This window comes from Benincasa hispida, chromosome 9 (genome assembly GCF_027475165.1).
Source record: "Benincasa hispida cultivar pf3 chromosome 9, pf3_genome.v1.1, whole genome shotgun sequence".
NCBI classification, from domain to species: Eukaryota; Viridiplantae; Streptophyta; class Magnoliopsida; order Cucurbitales; family Cucurbitaceae; genus Benincasa; species Benincasa hispida.
Window position 1 is genome coordinate 27489974 of NC_143486.1, and position 18451 is coordinate 27508424.

An 18451-nucleotide genomic window follows, 5' to 3' on the forward strand; every position below is an offset into this window, starting at 1 on the left:
CGAGTTTCTCACTTTGCCTTAGAATGAACTCAATAGTTCTATTTCCTAAGCTATATTCCATGTTTGAATTGAAGAAAAAGAAGAAAAGAAGGGTAAAATTGAATGTGATGTAGATTTTTCCTTTTCTTTCATATGATAAAAGAAAGAATTCCTTTCAGTGAGTAAAATTGAATACAATATTTCAGACATTACAAATATATTGGTTGACAACCACATTTCCTTATCCATTTTTTTTTGTTTGTTATGCTATCACTACAGAATGATAAAATGACCTGTCTAAAACGTTGTTCCTAACTACAATTGAAGCCGATAAAGAGCGACGACGTGCTTCATGTATCAAAAAGGTGAAGAGCTCGCCAGAAAGATAAAAAAAGAAACTGCGAACTGCTTGAAGAGAAGCAAAGATTAATGACATCAGTCTGATCTTGGCCTGTGTGAACCATTTTTGGGATTGTTGTATAATGGTAAAATCCAATGGGAACCATATTTTCTTCTCCCACAACACCTCCAGTACACAACCAAAACAGCAGCCAACACACCAATGGGAATCGCCCATCTGTCTCATCAAATAAACCAAGAAAAAACAAAGTTTAATTTCACACTAATATTAGTTTCAAGACCATATATGACATCTATATATGAACTAATGAGAAGATTAAAATGCTTTTGCTTCCCCCTGGTGACAAAAAGCCATTCTCTTTAGCAAGCCAAAGAGAGCGTTTTGTTGTTAAATTACCATCCCTGAAGGTATATTTCTAGAAATAGTTGGAGGAACTGGAAACCTATCCTTATTCTTTAGCTTGGTTGTATCTTTAGTAAAATCGTCCATTTATATTGATGAATGATCTAAGACTTACGGTGTGATAAAATGGAACTCCTAATGTTGAAGGAATGAAAATTAGTATAGTGAAATTCATAATTTAACACAAATCAGAACAAGAAAAACATAGAAATATGGCACAATATTTAATAACAAGTAAAATTACTTGCCTGTCCAAATCCAGGATGGGGCTATAAACGATTGTTTCCCAGGTGGCTACTACAAAATGCCAAACAGGGCTGTAGTAGAGCGTCTCGGCCGACCAAAACATCCTTGTGTATATTTCCAAGAAAATGAAGAGCAGCCATGCCCCGATTTCAATTAAAAAGAACTTTATAACAAACCTTCCTACAATCACCATGCCAAGAGAAAAGGCGACCAACCAATTGTAAAGCCTGTGATTGTATTCCTTGATAAAGAGAGTTCGCGACTTCCCTAACATCTGCAAATCATGACTCATCCATGCTCAGAAAGTTCAGCTTTTGAAAATGTATGCTCAATTTGGTCAGGAACAACCATCTAAGTTTTGAGAAAGTATATGACAAACATCTACAAACAAATGGGCCATACCCGAACAACCTATTGGTGTAGACACAATTGAGTACAAAAACAAAATAAGATTTGAAATACCTATTGAGCCTACACATGGGAGGTCACTAAAATGACTTCAAATATATTTGCAATTTTATGAATAAATCAGGTAACATAAAATTAGAATTAAACATCAAGATATTGATACTCCAATGTGAGAAATAAGTGGATGTGTAAGACAAAAACTGGGGAAAGAATAATAAATAAATAAAATGATGACTGCATTACCTTTGACATGCGTTGCTCGTAGTTTGCTTTTGACGGTCCAACACACTCTTCCTCAAAACTATGATTGCATTGCAGAAAACCTGCATTGAATTTTGCCATCGACGGAAGCCTTAGAGCTTGAAGGTGGTCCATTTGGTCTTCACACTTCATATAAAGTGCCTCACACAGCTTTGAGGATTGATACCGATTTGCCAGTATAACATTACTATGCACCTATAAAGAATTTCTAGAGGTTTGAGAGCTTACACATGACAAGGGGTTTAGGAATCAAAGGGAAAAACCATGTTATTTAGGTTATTGTAGTTGAGGCTAATGATAAACAGTGCATGCTAAGAAACAAACATGAAAAAGTTCTCTTTGATTATTGTTATTACTACTATTACTAGAAACTAAAATAGAATAACAGAGTCAGGAGATTAGCACTACTTTTTGTATCATCTATGTTTAGCAACTATTATTCGCCAATTTATTCAACCTTCTATCTTGATTCCGGAAGATACTTGACATCACACCAGAAAATTAGAACTATTTTTAATAAAGGGGAAGTTGAAACCTTGTCAATTTCTTCATCAAGTTGCGTAACTGACTTCCTTGCATGGTGACGCCCAAAATGTTGTTCATCAAAAGCTCGCATTGCCTCGGTTCGATGGATTTCATGGGCACTATCCAGAGATTGCTCCGTAATAGGTAAAGGCACCGTTGCCATTCTGTCACTGTATATTTTCAGACATCGCTCAAGAATACCCTTGTTGAAAACCTCAACAAGAGACCCGGTAGATGGAATTTCCCCTTTGTTCAATGCTTCAAGAATCTAAAAGTGGAATAAAAAGTAAATTGAAAATTACAAATAAATCATGTATTTATAAAATTAAAGAAAAAGATGGATTCAGATCATCATTTCAATGTTTCATCAAATAGTAAGTGGAACCATCAGTGAAAAGACTGGTAATGAGCAAATAAATTCGAGTCAATAAAATGCACATAATGTACCACCTGTTCCAAAAAAGATACAAATTCCCTTCCATTCAAAGATTTTCCCTGCACAATCTTTGGACGGATAATGCTCGTAACAAGCTCTTTCAACTCTTCCCTCTTTGCAACATATGTTGGCTCCAGCTCACCATCCTTCATATCACAAAGCTTGGTTCTTTGAAGATGAGGCTGTTAAAAGCATAAAGGTCACAATTTAATTGGACTCCACAAGAAAATATTTTAAAAGGAAGTACTCTTACGTTATGAGGTATCAGACATTTATATGTCAATCATTTCAATTTTCAAGAATATGTATCAAATAATAAAATGGAGGCTTCCTATGTATTTACCTTTCTTTTTTAATAAGGATAAAGAAAGAAGAATACAGTACAGAGGTATAAAAGAAAAGGCCACAAAAGAGTATCCTGCTAAAAAGAAAGGGTCTTCAATCGAGTAACAAGTCCACAAAACGTGTATTTACTATTTAGTTCATTGAATCGGATACACTATTTGGTTCATTGAATAGGATTAAGCATGACAAGGCACTCTTAAGAGAATGGGTGGCAGACTAAAGCCAGTTTATAGGGCAGCGTAGGATGACAAGGCCATTTGACAACCAAGAAACTCTTCAAAACCGCAGCACATGGTTCTGCATTCACCCACTCCCATAATATCACATACACACACAGGATACAGTATGTTGAAAAGGATGTCTCCACTACGTGAAAGTAAAGTATCTTTGTTTCCTCTACTTGGATAGCTAAATCCTTATGTATGTTTTTCCTGATCTGCATCAAGTGGAGAAACTTTTTGCTAACTCCTTAGTGAATGTATTCACTAGCTTCTTTCTTGTATATTCATTTATCAATAAAATATTCTTGAAATCTAAAAATAACTAAACCAAGTTACAAAATAGTCTTTTCAGCACTTACAACATTGCAAATTAAAAATTCTAGGAACCTACAGCAGTTTTATAGAGTCAAAAGTCAAGTATAGTTTGTGATAGAGTCTAGTATTTACGCATGGGAAATTGTGACTATAGAGAGTTTAATTAAAGGGAAATTTATGAGAAGAAAATATGAAAAATTTATTAACCATCTAGGGAAAAACTTGTTCTTCTCGTCACCATCCTTCAGCCGAAGAAACATAAATTCTTGTGCCCACATCTTTTTGTCCCGAGTGCACAGATTTCAAACCCCCACCCAAAACTATTAAAAACTTCCTTCCTTTAACAATCAATACTTCCCTCCCAACCAACTCCAGTAAACTATTTTATTTAACCATCGTACATACTAATTACCTCATCCTTAAACTGACTAAACCCAAATGCCTAACAAAGACTATTAAAATACATGCCTAGAACAGAGCTTGCCACTACCATGCACATCAGGTTTATAGAAATAACATGTTTTGACATAAAATTAAATGTGCATGCAAGAATATCATCTTCCTAACGCCACCATTAAGCAGAACCCCATATTAAAAATGAAATTGAATGTAGAGATCATCAAAAAATGAGGCAGGGTCATACTTGTGGCAAACTGAAGGCTGTACTATTATCTCCCATAATAGCCAAAGAATCTCGAATTTGGTTTACCTGATGCAATTACAGAGATCACGCCTTTTTCCCCAAAAAATAAATATTTATTTTTTCTTTCCATAAAAAATGAAACAGAAGCCTGAGGGTTGAATACCAGATCAATGTTTTTGTCTCCTGTATTTATGATAAAAAGCACCATCCGTTAGAAAGAAAAAATTCCTACATATATGCCATGATACTTCAGCATGAATCAGTCTTGTCTCTTGCAGAAAAACATTAAAACCAACCTTCGGTATTAGGCACACGTCTTAGAGCTTCATTCACCATTTCTTGAACACTTTTTCCTTCTATAAAATAGCAATAGAAGAATCAAATAAATCTAGAGTACAAAAATTGAGGCAGGATAACAAGACACCTACTTCTTGTTCCCTATTCGATGACCAAACAATATATACGAGATTCCGGCCGGAGTGTCAGAAAAAAATACATCAGCTCAGATCTTTAGAATTAATGGCTTTTTTGAAAGAAATTATTTTTAACAAATGAGGCCACTTAACGGGACTAGGCCAGAAGGAATTTTAAGATTACTCTGTTGTTTGACATGAGAAATCTGGGAGTTGGTGGGGAGGATAGGACTTGGATTCTAACGATTATGTTAGTTCAGCAGAATTATTCTATTAAACTGTCGATTTAAGGTATGATGATTATAACCATCATTTCTGCACTTGAATGATGGATATTTTCATGCACTACCATCTGATCTTTGTTGTATATCGTAATTCTTATAAAGTAAACTGTCGATTTCTTTTGTTTTTCTTTTACAGTTACAAAAAAAAAAAAAAAACAAAAAAAAAAAACAAAACAAAAAAAAAGACTATGCAAGTGCATATAACAACTAAAAAATTGTCCACCAAAAAAAAGAATCTGAAACCCAACTACAGAAAAGGACTCCAATTCAACCAAAAAACTAGCTTACAACAAAAAGGTTGTGTAACCGTGGCCCACTAAAAGACATTAAACCTGATAGTTTCCCAAAGTAAACGGTCAATTTCAATAATATTATTGAATCAGTTGCTATGGTTTTAAGATCATATTGCTGCTTTTTAATTGTAACAACTGGAGCTCCCTCTTGTAAGTTTTCTGCTTCGGCTTATATTTTTAATAGTCTGGTAGATTTTCTTCTTTCATTTTTCTTGGTGAAAGTGAATTTTTCTTATTAAGAAAATGTATTGATTCAAAACAACTAATAAATTAAACAAAGAAATCACTACTAGTTGGCTTACAAGGACAATTAAGAGAAAAATGATGCCTATGACGTTGGGATCTCAAAGACCACCTTCTTAAGCAGGAATGAGACGCCATCTAGATTGGGTAGTCAAGAATGTCAAGTATACTTCAGTACCAAGCACCTCGAGCTTCTCAGATAAGTAATATGGATATACCAACGTGGTTCTAATAAGCACACTTCACTTCTACTAACGAATGGTAAATGACATGCTGACATGATCAATTTGTATATATGTATTAAAAAAAAAGGGATAATGCAGAATCATCAGATAACTTGAAAACTATGTGCAAAAATAAAGGAAAATAGGAAGACATATTTGAACCTACGTAGAAAATCACGCTGAATAAGCCATAGCAGCTTAGCAGGCTCGAAGGCAACATCTTGTCCCTACAGATTATACAGTAACAAATCTCCATTATAAGATGCGATGGAGGAAGAAGAAAGTAACTATAACTGGGCTAAAACTTTATTACCTTCACTCTACATGCCCACGAGCAGCGTGCAGAATAAAACATGAAACAGTCAGATTTCAACATAAGAAATGTAAACAATCAAAATGAAAAACTATTAAATTACAAATTTAGCATCTAAATTTTGATGGTTGTGTCTTTAAGCCCTTGAACTCTAAACAGTTTTAATCACATTCTGAGTTTTCGATTTAGTCTCAAATCTTAGTCTTCAATATAAACTTAAATATTGACATAGCACGTTAGTTGGACTAACAAGTGATGATTTGACGCTACAGCACGAAGTGGACATAGAAATAGATTAATTGAATAAAACAGGGGTGGGCAAGCCACAATATTTGATGGGATGAGAGCCAAGAAGGCAGAACACATTTCGAATGAATTAGTTTCTGATTGCTCTTACTTTATTCAACTGACCTATTCCTTTATGCCACATCATGCTCCATCATCACTCATTAGTTCAAACAATAAATCAGGTCAGCATTTAAGTGACCATGTAAACAATTCAGGATGCATCATAATGAAAATCGATATACACAACTTTCAAAGTTCAGGAACTAAATTAGTAATTTAACTAAAAAATACTTGATTAAAATTTAAATAAATTTAGAAAATGCAAACCTCCCATAAAATTCTTCCGCAAGCTCAACAGCAAATGACAATCGAGAAATATCAGCTTCACGGATCTATAGAAGACAAGACAAAAACATTAATGGCGCAAATGGTATGACATAAAAACATTGGCTCAGTTGGAAACTGGCTAATAGTATCATATGAACTAAAGCCAAAGTTCACAATCATTAACATCAAGTAGATACATAGTGTATACGAGCCTACATTTATGCCAACTTGATGAAAAGCCAAGTCAACCTAAGTTTGTTTATGACTGGCTAGATATAAAAACAAAAAAAATGACAAACTCATAACTATGAGCAGTAACGTGGTCTAAAGTATATTTAACTAAGGAGAGTAGTGAAGTATTTCAATCGCAACATGTTCAATATTACTTCAATTTCTAAACAATTAGCAGTCGGAACAACTTTTGAATGGGACAAAAATAATGACATCGTATATATGCTCATTTTAATGCTATTTTTAGCACAAAACTTTGTCTAATTATTGTTGCTATCTTTCATGCCCATGAATCTCAATATCCAAGAATTGCAAATTGAATTGACAAGGAAACTAATTCATGTTTTAGAATCTAGATATTCATTGAGTTGTACCATGAGTCCAAGGTGTAGCAAATATCTCAAGGCTAAAGGGAAAATATTCATCTACCAAAAGACCCGACTAAAACATTCATACCCGAACCATATAAGTGAGCACAAAAATGAAAGCTGCAAAAATCTAACTTTTGCATAGAAAATAGAAGCAACGCATCCAAAAGATCTACAATAATTTTTATCCCTAACTTTCATGAAAGTAACAATTTAGATCCTATACTTTAACTAGTAACGAGACTCCCTATACTTTCAAATTTGTAACAATATAAAATCTTGTAGAACTTTAACGAGCAACAATTTAATCCCCATACTTTGAGATTTGTAGCAATTTAGTCCCCAACATGGAAATTCTCATCGAAATTAAGTGTCAATTTTTATTATGTAATGACTTAGAGGACGTTTGGGACAAGGACTATCTAAGACTATAATAACCACCTCTTGCTACAGTAAATATTATTTTGTAGTCCCCAATTAGCTATAGTCAACACTATTTCAAAATCCCCATTTGTTACATTTTTTACTATTTTACATTCATCATTTTTTTATTATTTCCTACGATATTTACTATTTCCTTCTCAAACTAAAATAGTTTACACCTCAAACACATACTATTTTAACCAAAACTAAAAGAATCTACACTCCAAACACAAACTATTATAATCCGACTATAATAATCTAGGATTATAATAACCAACTCCTTACCCCAAACGCCCCCTTAGTCTTTATAGTTTATAAATAAATTTGATTCTGGATCAATTTATTAATCTACACATGTAAGAAAATACAATAAATCATAATAAAAAAAAAATACAATAAATCATAATAATATTTTTCATGATAGGAACTAAATTGTTACAAATTGTAGTACATGAAGAAAATTGCTACTTAAAATTCAGGGACTAAATTTTTACAAATCGAAAAGTACAAGGATTAGTTACCAACTAAAGTTCAACAAATAAATTGTTACTTTCATATGAAAGTTCAAGGATCAAAATATTTTTTAACCAAGATCTACAATAGACTATCTGGCATTCTTCTTAACCTTCCTAATAAGTAGGCTTAGTTTCAGAGAAGAATCAAGACCAAAATCTTAGGAAGGTTAAGTTGTTTGTGAATAATAGCAGGAGTAGCTCAAATGGTTTTGTGAAGCTAGTCACTGGAGGCGAGTATGAATAATATAAGTACAACTACATAGATCGTGCGAATGTGAAAATTCTAACTGATTGGATTATTCTAATAGATTATATCTTGGCCCATGGTATTTCCCCGTATATGGATTTTCCACCTAACTTTCGTGTCTCTAAATTTTACCTCCATGGAAACTCCCACCCTCACTAAAATAATCATAAAACTTGAACTATAATTAAATCTTGGAACTCATAGCTATTGTCAAATTCTTGTATTATAATATAAAACTTAAAACTATGAATTCTTTTTAGCTATGAAAATCAGAAGGTGTCAAGAAAAAGCAGCAATTGACATGATGAAAATATAAAGCCGTGATGACTCACGGTCTCAGGTAGGTTGTAGATAAGCACAGAACTCAGAACAGTTGCCAAAGCAAAGATCCTGCACACGCATAAAAATGGAAGATTGTTAAAGGGATAAACAACAAGAACTACCATATAAAACCGACTCACAAATTTAAATTACCGATCATCATATACATTTGACTTTCCAACACTTTCAAATCCCTCTGTATCAAGGTAAAAAACAGAAGTTTTGACTCCATCAATCATCAACTCCAAAGGAGTACCCCACACCCAGATCCCTGTGCAAAACAACTTGACAAACTGCATAAATACCCAACAAGTAAATATAACACATCCACAATCACCACATCATTGCAACTGCATTTACCTTTTGTTTTGGTGTCACGCAGGTGTCCTACACCAAACCCTGAAACACAAAATATTTGATTAATACAATAATGATATATAGATATATACAGGATTGTTAATTTTTTAAACAAGATAAATGGTACAAATTCATGGGAGTTAACACACCTTCATAGCAAGAAAGAGATAGAAGTTGGTTAAGCAAGAAAGACTTCCCAGATCGGTATGGCCCAATGACCTGATCATATGAAAGAAAAGAAAAGATAATCAGACTATATATATTATCAAACAAAACTTAAACCTATAAAGTTCATTAGGTCGATAACAAATAAGCAGAAGAGTTACCATAGAGCAACAAAAGAGAAAAAAGGAAAAATGTTAAGTTACAACTTTAGTTCTTGTGTTTTCTTATTTATTTATTTATTTATTTTTAGATAAAAACATTTTATTGATTAATGATAAAGGAGAACCCCAAAAGCCAATTGGCAATTACGAGAAGCATTTCAAATTGGAGACTAAATAAGATAAGCTAAAAAGATTAAATGGGTGCTTATCCTTGCACCAATAAAAAGCAGTACACAAGACCACATCCAAAAATCTATCTCAAAGGAGGAGAAAGAATCCTTGAAAATATGGCCATTGCGCTCGCACCAAAGAGTCCAAAAGAGAGCATGCGTAAGAGCCTACCAAATCAATCTTTCAGTAACACCAAAAGGATGATCCGCCAGAAGAGATGCCAAAATATAAAAAATATGGTTAGAGCATGTCAGAAACCAACTAAGACTAAGCTCCCAGAAGAAAATTTTAATCTTCTCTGGATAGAAATCTTTCCAAATGACAGAATAAAGATCTATAACAAGAAGCTCAGCCACTCCAATCAAATCATCTAGGAGGGATTTAACAGAGAAGGACAAAGAGGAATTCAATGTCCAATACCAAGAATCAGGTAATGGCTCAATCTATCTGATCGATGATATATACAGGACAAAAAAGCTTTGGTTCTTATGCTCTCAAAGTTGACTATATATGACTGCACTTCAAAGAGCCTGAATTTTTAAAGTGGTATTTTTTGGCCTTTATACTTTATTTAATTTCTAAGAAGTCTCTCAACTTTGAACTTCGTACCCTATCATTGACTATGTAAGTTTAACATTCACTTAGCAAGCAGACTATATTACTTTAGGATAATGTGGTGAACTGATCTTGGGCAGGTTCAGGCATTAGGTAGCATAAGCATTAAACTATCGAGGTTAATGTAAAAACCAATTAGACACAAAATTAAAAGTTTAATAGCCTATTAGAATCTTCTAAAGTGTAGGGACTAAATAAACATATCCTTTAAAGTGTAGGGACCTATTAGAATCTTTTTAAATAACATGGACTAAATCGACACACTAAAAGTTTGGGAACAAAGCTTATAATTTAACCAAAGAAAAAAAAAAGAAACATAACAGCTATTTTGACTCTTAAACATGCATTATAGCGTGCGATAGTCATGAAATGCAACTTAAGATTAGATTCTTCTTCATTCTTGATCGTGCAAATCATATCCACTGCGTTCTTTAAACTGTAGAAATTTCCAAAATGCAGGTGTAGCTGTCAATATTTATTGCAGGAAGGACCATATTACAAGTAAATTGAGTATAACTGGTCATGGTCCATGAAGCCATAATTTTTAAACTACAAAACATGCACATGAAACCAGAAAAATATGCATAAAGATGGTCCCTGCATCATCGACTCATTCCTCAGAAAAGACTGGAAAATTTCTCCATTACAGAAAAATACAAAGCAAAATTATGGTTCAAGAATCAATTCAAAGATATCTGTTCAAAATAAGCGGCTATTATGTGTTTAGTCCCAAGGACATTTTAATCCTTTTACTTTGCCCTAATTTTTTCTTTTTCCGTATTAGGGCTTTCTAGAGTCTGTTTATATCTCTGTCATCTCTTGTATGTGTGTAAGTTGAGAATAATAAAAAGTGTCTTTCTATAGTGGTTTTTTCTCCCTGAACTAGGGTTTTCTATGTAAAATCTTGTGTTTTCTTCTTCCATTTTTTAATATGGTATCAGAGCGTGGTGACGAAACCCTAACCGTGGTTGATGAAAATCAACCATTGGTTCAGCAATCATCATCAACAATCATTGTTCCTCCGAATGGCAGATGTCGTCCTCCAAACGACAAGTCAGACCCTGGCCGAGCACTTGTGAATGATTCTACGAGTAGTGCTTCACAGTCACAATCTCAGGTGAATAACCAGAATGACTAGAATGTTGTTGGGGTTGGTGCTATTGTCCAATCAAGTACTTCTCAGTCCTTAAGTCTCCTCAGTATTAATGGTAAGAAACCGTGGATACTAGATAGGAGCTACGGATCATTTAACTGGCTCGTGATCTTTTTCTCTCATATTTTCCAAGCGCTGGTGATGAGAAAATTCAGATTGCAGATGGGTCTTTTGCTCCTATTGCGGGAAAAGGTCATCTTTCTCCTTTTAAGGGTTTAACTTTACAGAATCTGTTACATGTTCCTAAAATATCTTACAATTTACTATCTATTAATAAGATAACTAGAGATCTGAATTGTCAAGTTGCTTTCTCACCTGATAATGTTTTCTTTCAGGACTTGAGCTGGGGGACGACGATTGGCACTGCCCGGTACGATAGGGGACTCTATTTCCTTTATGATGATGCTTCCTCTAGGAATAATTATAAGACTAGTTTGGCATCTTCTTGTTTTTCAACTTCTGAAAAAGATTATATGTTATGGCACTTTCATCTTGGTCACCCAAATTTTCAACATATGAAGTATTTATTTCCCCATTTATTTTATAATATTGATATCTCCTCTTTGTCTTCTGATGTGTGTATTCATGCAAAACTGTACTGGGTCGCCTTTCCATCTCAACCCTACAAACCTTCCCAGCCATTTACTCTTATCCATAGTGATGTTTGAGGTCCCTCAAACATCACTACTTCTTGCAAGAAACGTTGGTTTGTGACATTTATTGATGATCACACTCGTCTTACATGAGTGTTTCTTCTCACTGATAAATTGGAAGTACCATTGATATTCCAACAATTTTATACTACAGTGGAGACTCAGTTTAACACTAAAATTGTCATCCTTCGTAGTGATAATAGTCGTGAGTTCTTTAACAACTCCCTTCATGAGTTTCTGACTTTTAAAGGAATTGTCCATCAAAGCTCTCGTACTTATACCCCTCAACAGAATGGGGTGACTAAATGGAAAAATCGTCACCTTATAGAGGTTGCACAGTCTCTCATGCTATCTACTTCTCTCTCTTCTTACTTATAGGGAGACGCTGTTTTGACTGCAGCCCATCTAATCAATTGGATGCCTTCCCGTATTCTCCAATTCCAAACTCCTCTTGAATGCTTTAAAAAGTCATACCCAACAACGCGTCTTATTCCCGATGTTCCTCTTTGGGTGTTTGGATGCACTGCCTTTGTCCATAGTCATGGTCCTAATCGCACTAAATTTACCCTTCATGCTCATAAATGTGTCTTTATTGGGTATCCTCTTCACCAGCAAGGTTATGAGTGTTTCCATCCATCTTCACGAAAATACTTTGTTTCTATGGATGTAACGTTTCTTGAGGATAAACCTTTCTTCCCTATTAGTCATCTTCAGGGGGAGAATACTAGTGAAGAGATTAACTGGTCCACATCTTTGGTTCCTACTGCTCTTCTTCCCGAACCCATGTTGGGTACGGATGATACTGTCCTACCTACTAAACAAGTCTCATGAATAACGTACTACAAGAAGAATCTCAGAAAGAAAATAATGTCACCTATTGCTCCACCGACTCCGGTCCATGAATCGGAACCAACACTGGCTCAAGGTACTCCTATTCCTAATAACACTGATGTATGTGTTGAGGGTGATATGTGTGATATGGCTGAGAGTGACAAAACTGATATGATAGTTTCAGAGAATGACAGAGTTGTAAGCAATGATGAGTCATTAAGAGAAACCCGGGAGGGTGAGGCTTTGCCTCAGGTAACCAAGTGTGACCACTGTCCTCTTTCTGATGAGAAGTCAAGTAAAATAGGGAGTTATGATGCATCTCTTGATATGTCCATTGCTTTGAGAAAGGGCACCAGGTCATGTACTGAGTATCCCATGCATAGCTTTCTATCTTATAGTAATTTATCTTTTGAGTTCAGGGCATTCCCTACTAACCTGGATACAGTAACAATACCAAGCAACATACATATGGCCATGGAACTTCCCGAATGGAAGGCTATGGTCATGGAAGAAATGAGAGCTCTTGAAAAAAATAATATGTGGGATCGTGGGGTTCTTCCTAATGGACATAAAACTGTTGGGTGCAAATGGGTGTTCACTATAAAGTATAAGTCTAATGGAACCCTTGACAGGTACAATGCTAAATTGGTAACTAGAGGGTTTACACAGACCTATGGAATAGACTACTCAGAAACTTTCACTCCTGTAGCGAAGCTAAATATAGTTCGTGTCCTACTTTCTGTGGCAGTTAACAAAAACTGACCTCTCCATCAACTTGATGTAAAAAATGCTTTTCTGAATGGTGAATTAGAAGAAGAGGTTTTTATGAGTCCTCCTAGTTTTGAAGCTCAATTTAACCATCAGGTTTGTAAATTCAGGAAGTCTCTTTATGGTTTGAAACAGTGTCCGAGAGCTTGGTTTGACAGGGTTACTACCTTTATTAAGTCCCAAGGTTTTACTCAAGGGCACTCTGATCACACTTGTTCACAAAAAGGTCATAATCAAGGAAAATTGTTGTTTTAATTATGTATGTAGATGATATTGTTTTGTCAGGAGATAATGCTCCTGAGATTATCAGACTTAAAAAAAAAAGGCTGACGAATTTGAGATTAAGGACCTTAGAAGTCTAAGGTATTTCCTTGGAATGGAGGTAGCGAGATCAAGAGAAGGGATTTTTGTCTCTCAACGGAAATACACCCTTGACTTGTTGAAAGAAACAGGTATGACTGGATGTAGGCCTGTCAACACCCCTGTGGAATTCAATGCTAATCTGGGAGATTTTGTTGATAAAGAAAGATACCGACGTCTAGTGGGAAAATTGATTTACTTATCTCACACTAGACCAGAAGTATCCTACATTGTTAGTGTGGTTAGTCAGTTTCTGCAGGCACCCTGCGAGGGCCATATGGAAGCTGTGAATCAGATTCTGAGATACTTGAAAAAAACTCTAGGTAAAGGTCTTATGTTCAGGAAAACTGACAGGAAATGCATTGAGACTTACACCCACTCTGATTGGGCAGGATCTGTTATAGACAGAAAATCTACCTCTGGATACTGTACGTTTGTGTGGGGTGATCTTGTTACTTGGAGAAGTAAGAAGCAAGGTGTTGTTGCTAGAAGTAGTGCTGAGTCTGGGAATCTATGAAGAAATCTGGTTGAAGAAAGTTTTGTCTGATCTCCACCAAGACAGTGATCTACCTATGAAGCTCTATTGTGATAACAAAGTGGCTATAAGCATAGCCAATAATCCTGTGCAGCATGATAGAACAAAACAAGTGGAGATCGATAGACATTTTATCAAAGAAAAATTGGACAGTGGCAGTATTTGTATTCCTTACATCCCTTCTAGTCAACAAGTTGCTCATATTCTCACCAAAGGATTACTCAGGCAAAGTATTGATTCTTGTATTAGCAAGTTGGATTTAATTGACATCTATGCCCCAACTTGAGGGGGAGTGCTGAAAATAAGGGGTTATTATGTGTTTAGCCCCAAGGGCATTTTAGTCCTTTTACTTTGTCCTAATTTTTTCCTTTTCTGTATTAGGGCTTCCTAGAGCCTATTTACATCTCTATCATCTCTTGTATGTGTGTAAATTGAGAATAATAAAAAGTGTCTTTCTATCGTGGTTTTTTCTCCCTGAACTAGGGTTTTCTACGTAAAATCTTGTGTTTTCTTCTTCCATCTTTTAATAATATCCATTCATTTAAGATGTGGAAATTCCAGAAGTACTAAATGTCACAGAAGAGCATCGCAGTCTAACCGCAACAGCTGCAATTGGATTTGTTATTTTTTCAATAGCCTCTAAACCTTCTCTAGAAAGACGAAGTTTTGTATGGCCAGGATCAGGTTCCACAATGGGAAATCTGCAAGTGATTAAAACGAGCTTTAGTCCTTCTCTTACCAAAGAAATAAAATCAAAAGACAGATGCTAAAGGTTTGAAGATTATGGCCAACCAATCAAATCTTGCATGAGATATATCCATGTGTTCGTAATAAAATACAAAAACACATGCAAAAAACATTAGCTTACATGTACGGAATAAATTATTGTAAGTTAAGCATAGAGCTTAGTTCAAGATGAGAGGGGCATTTGTCTCATAAGTCGAACCTTGTTGAAAGTCTAAAATGTTCTCTCACTTTAATTAATTAGCAGTTCATTACTAATTCCTTGAAGAAAATATAACAAGATTAAATTATTGTTTTTAACCAAAACAATTATTTGATAAATTTAATGTTTCCAATTTATTATTAACAATTAAGGTCGTAATATAAAAATTTTAGAATATATCATTCTTTACTAAAATAAAATCTTGCAGGATATTGTCATGAAACTAACTCTAAACTCTACAGTGAAATTAATATCTCCTCAAAAACTAAGTTAGGAAAATGCTCATGATTGATGAACCAACAAATAAATCACACAAAATTAAACAAACAAACACTCAAAATCAAGCAAAAAATTTCCCATACCCAACTATGAAAATACTTGAACCTGACAACAAAGTTAAGTAGGCATACAGGGACCTGCTAAGCATTGAAATAGCATTACATCATCAGAAAATTGGAGATAAACCAAATAGGTCTTATCTTTTCCATCCTAATGCTTCCTAACAAGCTCTTCTCTGAACCCTGAACTACCCATCTACCTAAGAGTTAAAACATCTCCCCACAATTCCAAATTTTGTCTCAATCCTCCAGTTCCCATCCACCACCCAATCTTGGTTGAATGGAACCTTCAATCTAAGTTTCTGTTGCACCAACTTTAATCTCGCTTTCTATGAATTTACTTCTTAATTGATACGATTTTCCTTGAATTCATGTTCAAGATACAGCATCTTCTAATTATGAATCATCTAGTTAATTCTTATTTCCCGCTCATATACCTTCTAAACAAAACTTAAACAGAGAAATGTTCCCACCCAAAGCAATACTATGATATACCTCTATAGCACTAAACAACTGTGCGCACTACGTAACAAGAAGTCAACAACACAACACATGAAAATAAACAAAAACTTCTACCCAACTCAAATGTTAAGAATAACAAACCACAATCCAAACTGAAGCTCCAAAAACCAATTCAAATCAACAACCAACAAGATTCAAAACAACAAACCAAACCCAAAAGAATTGAAACGACTTACGCTTGCCGGAAATTCTCAATCGCGAGAACCCTCCAAGGGACGATGCAGACAATCAAAAAAACGAAAACCCTTGATAAAATTCTCATTTCTAAACAACCCCTCGTCAGTTATCTTCCAAATGTGACGAAACCAGAAACAGAAGACGGCGGGGAAGAATGAATTACGCAGTGTTGATCAGAAGAAAAACATATTGGGTTTGAAAGAGGAAATGGGGATCTAGAAGAACCATGAAAACGGGCATACGAAAGGAATAATGCAGCTACATGAACTTGGGTTTTGAATCTAGGAAGAAGAACATACAGGTAAACGGGCTCTGATTGATCTTCTAAACACGGTAGCTTTCATTTGTGAATTTAATACTTAAAAGAGGAGATGAGATCTATGCGAAGGATGCAGTCTGAATTTTGTATTCATAGTCATCAAAATGGATTTATATTTATGAGAGTGATTAATAAAGATTGCATTAATAATACAATGCTACAAATTTCAAAGAGGAACAAGTCAATGATATCTTTTAATTTGTCAATTTAATCCAATCAATCAATAAATCTTCATTTTGATGTTGTTGAAGTTTAATTTTTCTAATGATAATTTTATCTATAAATTTATCCAGTTGTATCACCTAAAATTAGATAATTTTTGCTTATTCACCCATTAATTTTAACAAGTAAAAAGGTAATGCAAATAAACAAAAAAAAAAAAACAATAATATGTGAACTTGTTGATTTCAGTGATGTTAAGTTTTGCACAAAATGTAGTTTAATTAATTCATAAATTAACTATGAAATAATTTTATCAATACTCACAAACTCTAACAAATACTTAGTTCTATTGTGGTTCAGGTTCTTTTTGAAATCCTGTCGATTTTGTAATTCATTAAATCCATATGAGAATATATACTTTTTAAATAATCTTTCAAATGAAAGTTTATTATAGAGAAATTTTGTAATATTTTTAAAATTTAAGGATAAAATTGAAATAATTACTTAAATTTGAAGTAGATGAAATTAAAAGTTTTAGGATGAAAAAGTATAACATAAGGGAGAAATTTGATTTTTTTTTCTTTTCATTTAATGTAATTATATCTTACATTTTTTTAATTGATTTAAATAACAAAGTCGTTTGATTGCACAACTACGCTATGGCCACGTTTATCAAACCGTAATGAAAATTTGCGTGATCGGAATGAGATTTCATTGATGGATGAATCATAATAGGCCTGAATCGCAAACATAATTGGATTCTTCTTCTTCTTCTTCTTTTTCTTCGTCGTCATCATCTTCTTCCTCCTCCTCCTCTTCTTCTTCTTCTCATCTTCGTCGTCATCGTCCTCCTCCTCCTTTCCTTCTTCTTCTTCTTCTTCTTCCTCCTCCTCTTCTTCTTCGTCGTCGTCGTCGTCATCATCTTCTTCTTCTCCTCTTCGCCCTCTTCGTCTTCTTCTTTCTCTTTTTCTTCGTCGTCATCATCTTCTTTAATCGAATTCAACAACTCAAATTCAACCGATAGACATCAAAATTCAAGTGATTTGAATTAAACTCTATCATAAGGTGGCTAATTGGATTTCAACTGTGATAAAGTTCTATCGTTGTCTATTTATCACTATCTATCTCTTTATTTGTATTGGTTTTTGGGTGTGAAGATAAATATATAACTAGGGCTATATAACGTGCTTGTTTTTCTTCCTATTTGATTGATTTAATTTATTTGTAATTTTCTTTATGAGAACTTTATCTCTGTCTATTAGTGATAGACTCCTCCTCCTCATTCTTCTTCTTTTTCAGAATCTTAGGTTCTTCTTCTTCTATCATTCTTCTTCTTCAATGGATTAATATTTATTTTCTTCTTTTTTTTTTAATTGAATTCAATTGATAATCATCAGATTCAAGTGATTTGAATTAAAGTCTATCATAATGTGGTTAATTGGTTTTCAAATTTAATAGACTGTGATGGAGTTCTATCGCTGTCTATCTATCACAATCTATCTCTTTGTTTGTATTGGTTTTTTAGTGCGAGGATAAATATATAGTTGGGACTATAGAACGTGCCTATTTTTCTTCATGTTTGATTG

At 34.2% G+C, this 18451-nt stretch overlaps 1 protein-coding gene and 1 non-coding gene across 2 annotated transcripts; one reads left to right on the plus strand and one right to left on the minus strand.

Moving 5' to 3' along the window:
- Nucleotides 1-93: 93 nt before the first annotated feature.
- Nucleotides 94-16871, minus strand: LOC120085948 (Guanylate-binding family protein). The gene is made up of 17 exons (XM_039042279.2): nucleotides 16384-16871; nucleotides 15000-15102; nucleotides 9139-9208; nucleotides 8993-9031; nucleotides 8786-8903; nucleotides 8644-8701; nucleotides 6528-6592; nucleotides 5913-5919; nucleotides 5766-5826; nucleotides 4439-4498; nucleotides 4306-4325; nucleotides 4143-4208; nucleotides 2633-2800; nucleotides 2193-2450; nucleotides 1640-1852; nucleotides 991-1262; nucleotides 94-556 (listed from the first exon to the last, which is right to left on the minus strand). Exons 1-17 carry the CDS (start codon nucleotides 16467-16469, stop codon nucleotides 415-417), a joined length of 1806 nt encoding a protein of 601 aa, XP_038898207.1. The 5' UTR covers nucleotides 16470-16871; the 3' UTR covers nucleotides 94-414.
- Nucleotides 4842-4917, plus strand: LOC120087423 (small nucleolar RNA Z195/SNORD33/SNORD32 family). The gene has a single exon (XR_005484563.1). It is a non-coding gene; the product is annotated as a small nucleolar RNA Z195/SNORD33/SNORD32 family (small nucleolar RNA).
- Nucleotides 16872-18451: the final 1580 nt, after the last annotated feature.

Bases quoted from the DNA above. Each gene is read 5' to 3' on its own strand.
- LOC120085948 (XM_039042279.2), bottom strand. From the start codon at position 16,469: ATGAGAATTTTATCAAGGGTTTTCGTTTTTTTGATTGTCTGCATCGTC. The intron at 4,209-4,305 runs GTATTCAACCCT...TAATTGCATCAG, and splicing joins GAGACAAAAACATTGATCTG to GTAAACCAAATTCGAGATTC. The intron at 1,853-2,192 runs GTTTCAACTTCC...AATTCTTTATAG, and splicing joins TTGATGAAGAAATTGACAAG to GTGCATAGTAATGTTATACT.